This window comes from Chelmon rostratus, chromosome 19, assembly GCF_017976325.1.
Source record: "Chelmon rostratus isolate fCheRos1 chromosome 19, fCheRos1.pri, whole genome shotgun sequence".
NCBI classification, from domain to species: Eukaryota; Metazoa; Chordata; class Actinopteri; order Chaetodontiformes; family Chaetodontidae; genus Chelmon; species Chelmon rostratus.
In genome coordinates, this window is record NC_055676.1 from 9,333,821 (window position 1) to 9,339,820 (window position 6,000).

General features: G+C 42.4%; 1 protein-coding gene across 3 annotated transcripts in view; it reads right to left on the reverse strand.

Annotated features, from left to right (window-relative positions):
• Positions 1-3,308, reverse strand: part of ank1b (ankyrin 1, erythrocytic b) — a 66,691-nt gene extending 63,383 nt beyond the window's left edge. For all 3 annotated transcript variants that reach the window (XM_041959682.1, XM_041959680.1, XM_041959681.1), the window contains exon 1: positions 3,183-3,308. In XM_041959682.1, the coding sequence (XP_041815616.1) occupies positions 3,183-3,308 (126 nt within the window). The remainder of the gene's footprint in view (positions 1-3,182) is intronic.
• Between the last annotated feature and the right edge of the window lie 2,692 nt (positions 3,309-6,000).

A 6,000-nucleotide genomic window follows, 5' to 3' on the forward strand; every position in this document is an offset into this window, starting at 1 on the left:
CTCGATTGATTTTTGAACAGGCAGCAAATGTTAACAGCATGAAGATCAGAGATTGGCCAAACTAAGTGCAGTAATGTTAAGTATGCACTCAAATTGCCTTTCACATCTCAAATGATATCTACTGTAGGGTAAAAAAAGCATTAATATTCCTGATTTTCTTTGGCTTGCAGTGACTGTGGGCTCAGTGGACTGGAAGAGGAGCCTAAAAAGAGCATATTAATTAGAAATCACAACACAAGATGATTAAGGCAGCATGGATTTTCCTACAGAACGATGCATGGACTCATATATAAACAGCTCCTCTCAATCATCATTTATGACCCACTAACATTGTGTGGTGGTGTCTACATCTGCACAAACCCTGTATTTTCTTAATCGTTGTGTGCATTGTTGTTCCGGGGGTGTTAACATTCAGCAGTGGGCGTGCATCCGTCAGCCAATAACAGCGCACAGGGTGTGAGGGCGGGACTCAATGAAAACACAGCAATCATGTGCCAGATGCACCCAAGAGTAACCATTGAGCTGGGGAGGAGGGGCCACCTTTGAAAACCTCAACGACAAATCCTACTCATTCTGCCTCTCAAGTCACAAAAGAAAGAGTAAAACAAAGCAGAAGATGTCGACGGGAAAAAAAAGCCTACCTGATCTACTAAATGTAGCACTACCAACCCACGAACGCCTCTTTCATATTTGCTCACTGAGGCTGAACTGAACTGAACTTGTGTAAGTAACTCAGCGACACATAAACATGTATATGTTTTTTAAATGAGCTGAGAAGCGACTTTTGGATTAAATATCCAAATGTGAATGTCTACACCGTCTAATGGCTCCACTGGTAAATTAAATACTAAACAAACATTGCTGCAAAAAGAGGTTAGCTATGTTGTTAGAAACAACACAAATGATATGCTTGATATATCCATGTCAACAGACAGCATCTTTATTCTGCCCACAATAATGTATATGCTTTATTTGGTCATTTCTGAAGGCCATATCTCATAAACTACATTCTTATAATCTGATAGTCCTAATTTCAGTCTTGTATGGTTACATATACCCCGGTGTGCCCCCACTGCCATCATCCAGAACCAGTGTGTTCACTGTCTGGCTGAGACTGGTATAAATGTCTCGTCTCCTGTTTCATCTCCGACAGCACTCAGCTCAGTGTATTCACTGATTCCAAAACCTTACATAACCTTAACAAAGTTGTTTTTACTGCTGAATCATAGGATCAACTTAAGACAACCTTATTTTAGTGGCCAAAACCAATTTCTTAGTTAGCTTTGTTACACAACAAACACAGGGGAAATGACGTTTTCCTATTGGTCATTGGACATTGGCTATGTCCAATGTCATCCACTCTACGATGGAGTTATGTAACCTTCAAAAAATTGGTGTCAACACCATCTAATCTTCATGTTTTTATGGGACTGTATAAAAACTCTACTGCATATTTTATGCTGTACACAAGTTAGCACAATAATACAAGGATTTGTTAATTACACAGGTTCTACACATTGTTCTATACTGGAATTCAAATTCAATGATATAACCTAGAATATTACATTTTTGAGAAATGAAACTAAAGGACAGTGCATGAAGGATATCACAGCGGGCCTTGCTAAGAACAGTTTCACAGGTTCTTCAGTGAAAAGTAAATCAGTAAAACAAGCTAAACATACTGCTGAAAGCCGACTCTGTGGCCTCAGAAACCTTTAGCAAACCCGTCTACAGGACGTCTGTTCATGCTGATAGAACATTAAACAACTTCTCTAACGAAAAGAGATTATACTCCATGAACACCCCCACTCTCATTGCAGATTTCGTTTTTGGACCAGATCTTTTCCTTTGTGTTTCTGCCTTTCTGACAAGTGCTCATTCTCTCAGTTTCTCTCTCACACACACACACACACACACACACACACACACACACACACACACACACACACACGCACACACACGCACGCACACACACACACACACCTCACAAAGTGAATATAAAAAGATCTGTCTGTCCTCCGTTTCCACCAACTGCACGCCAATATGTGCACACAGAAATACTGCAGAAGGAACAGAAAACAACTGACAGCTGGCTTTTGCATTGAACACCGAGCCCTCTGTGCATGGCATAATGTTGTAAATTCCAATAAGGGATAAAATTCCAAAAATTTTTTTTAATCCATTCAACAAGTACCTTTCACAATGGAATATGTGCGTCCATAAATAATTTCAGTGCTGGCAAGCATGCGTGCACGGCAGCACAACCAATAAAATCTGCACCTAAAGGCACAGCCGGTGTGGGAGAGTGCAGGGGAGAAGTGAGACGGGGGAGTGAATGAGAGCTCTTATGCCTACAGGATCATATCTTGTGTGGTTAGTTTGTGACAACACATTTGAATATTAATATTCTACACTACAAATATTACAAGAAACAAATGATGTATAATTATAAACAAGATTTCTGGATAGAACAATACATGCAATGTAAACATGCACCAAAAATATATACAGATGGGTTAAAACTGCATCTATTATTAGAGTGTACCTCCATCTTCCCCCTCCATTTTACATCTCCCCCAATGAAAAAGTCTGTAATATGGGGGAAGACACCACATCTGAGACAACACAGCTTCCTGGGAAGGAATAGAGCATGCAGAGCATGTTGAAGGCAATGTGATTATATGCATAATAACACATGTACATGCAGTGCACTGAACTTGCATAGCATTAATATGAATGAGCTGCGCCCATGTAAGGCTGAAATCCCCCAAAATGCTTGTCATGTGAAAGACAAAAATGACATTTCCACTTATTTGACCAACAGCCTACAGTGGTCACACCTATAACATCATAAATCATCATCATCTCCCTTTCCTTCCACCATAGCTAAATATCTGACGGAGCAAACAACAACCTGTACCAGAGCATATGTGCTTGACTGGTTAGCCAACACACACACACACACACACACACACACACACACACACGCATGCACACACACGCACCAGCTGAGGCCACAGGACCAACTGTGTAATTATACATGTGTAATTGCATCCTCACCAATCTTGCACAACAGATGCAGTGAGGCAGAGACTGCTCGAGAGATCGAGAAAGGCAGGTAGAGGGGGAAAGATGGATGCAAGAAACACCATCACCTCCCCTGTCTCCTGAGACAGCCATACCTTGCGCCGGCGGTCCCTGGATCGATTCCTCTTTTTTATCTTTTCCTCCTCCTTCTCCCTCTGCTCCTGGGCGGCGGCCTCCGCAAGGTCCTTGGTCTTGCGGAGCTGCTTGGCGGCTTGCGCCATGGTGCCGCTGCTACTGCTGCTGCTGCTGCTCCAGTCACCGTTGCTCCAGCCCTCCTCTCCTTTGCACTACCACCAGTCGTCCCTGTTTCCTCTTCCTGTGTCCCTCTGTCCCCCGAGCCCCGTCACTTACTACCTCGTCTCTGGTGGCCACCACGACATGTGTGCGTATAAGGCAAGCAGTGGGAGCGTCTGTGTCCAAATTTTTGTGTGTACGTGGACGATGTTGATGCTACAGCAGCCACAAGACAGCCTCCAGCAGCCACAAAGAAAGATGCTACAGCTAGTGGTGCTGATGCTGCTGCCTGTGCCGCGGCTGCTACTCATCCAGTCAGCTTGCACTGCGATGAATTGCCTCCCCTCCCCCTCCTTTCTTTCCTACCTTCCTCCCTTCTCTCCTCTCTCCTCCCTCTCTCCCTCTGCCTTCACAGACCAGTCACGCAGTCCTGTGCTCAGCACGGTGGGGATCCTGCTGCAGAGCTCCCTCTTTTTATCTGTCAAATGTCCTCCTCTTCCTGCTGCTCTGCCTCTTTCGCCACAGATTCCTTCTCTGTGAAACGTTTTTCTCTCACAGTAGCTGTTGTTACGTCTTCCATAAGTGAGGTAAAAAAGATGAGGGCGCCAAAGCTGCGGAATGCCTTCAGATTTTTTTTTTTTTCTCACGTCTTGCCTCTCTCTGATCATGGTTTTTCCATGGCACCTCCTTCCTGGAAACAGATGGAGAGAAAGAAGAGCAGTGAGAGATGGAAGCTTGTAAAAATAGAAATGAATGTCTTTTATCTAATATACAGCATGTGACTGCTGGTTCTTCTGGAGAATGATTCTTTGCACAGCTTGGTCACTTTCTGACTATCAACGGCTGATGTTAAGGTGGCAAGGCAACATGGTCCCATACGTACATTAACATCTGCCCATTTCGTTGTTTTTGTGTCAGAGGCAGACAGGAAGAAAAACACCAACAACATGAATGCTTCATAAAAGCTGCATGCCCTCTCCCTCCCCTTTCATTCTACCACTTTCCCTCTTTATATCACATCAGGAGGGGCCTGCATGGCTGTTTGATGCTGCAATTCAGCAGCAGATGAGTAAACAACAGCATGAACAGACACTATGATTTAAACATGATACAGGCAGAAAGGTGGTGACTGCTGTATGTTCTGATGTCCTAAAACAGGTATCTAACCTACAACTTTTAATAATAAATGTCCAGTTTCTGTTTTAATGCAAATTTGTATTATTTTACAATGTGAGCAAAAATGTTAATAATCCCTTGTGCAAATGAAAAATGAATACCACTCATCAGGCATTTAGTATGACTAATAGTCTACAATTTATCTCCTTGCTGTCATCTTCACATTCATCTCTCATTGTACACATAATGTCACATGATATATTTCCTCTCTGTGGCCCAAGTTTCAACTTGAGAGAGAAAATGCACTGACACAAAAATGTCTCTCATTAACTCCCCCCTCCCACCCCTGCAACATCATCTTTCTGCAGAATGATGTTGCAATATAACATGCAGCATAGCCTTCAACAAAGAGACCATGTGACAACACGGGGAATACACACATTTTACATCTATAGGCGCCATGTGCTAACAGATTAACACCAGAGCCATTCCATCATTTCAAGACAAAAGGCACAACATCAAATCAATAATGTGGCTTTATAGGAATATTCAAAATCTCTCGACAATGACAGTATTTCTGAAGATGTTTTATCTTTGCCAATAATGTAACCACTAACTTTTATTGTTTCTGCGCCTCTGTTTGTGGGTTAAATGTTTCACTGTGCATTTATCTGAGTGACAGCTTTGTATTTTCTTGTGCATGACGCTAATGGATCTATTAAGCTGAACGTAATAACAACAAAATAGTGCAATAGCCTCCACTGCACTCTAGTTTGCCTGATGAGCAGAATGGTTTTGTGGAATAGCTGTCAATGTAACAACACCGATTATTTTAAATTCCACAAAGAAATTACCCTCAAAGACATGCATGTGCACATTCAAGGCTATGTGTGCATAATGAATACTAAAGAGGGAAAGGGCTTCCGTACATAAGATTGATGCTTCAATAGAGGTTTATTCAGTAATGTGTCAAATGGTCTTTGGCAGGCATACATCTTTTGGCTGACCACTCACTTAGGCACTTAAAAGAATAAACCATAGTGGGAGGATCAGGCCGGTGTCCGGAGGTCATGCATCACTGTTTCCTACATGCTGTTTAATTGTTATGAAAATTACCCAACTTGAATTAATGTATCATTCTCAGGAACTGAGCTGCTGTTTATCATTGCTAACCAATGGTAATAAAAAAAAATTAAGAGGCATGTTGTTGTGATATAACATTACTTCGTCCATAACCCACAGTTTCAGCCACTGGCTTACAGGAGGGAGGTCTGCATTTGGAACCACATCTAGGTCAACTGCTAGCTAGCTAGCTAGCTATCAACAATGTCTCTGACTGCATTACTTTATGTCTATTTACCCGCAGTTTTTGTCTCTCATGTAATATGTTAAAGCTAACATGGAAATGGCCCTCTCACCCATGAAAGAAGGGCCCGACTGGGGCTACATGTAAGCCATAAAATAATGCAGCTCAAACACACTAGGCCGCTAGCAGTTAGCATGTGCATCTGTAGCAGGTAGCGAGCTTGTGCTGCACCTTCGCTGCTGAATGAATAGAAAAAT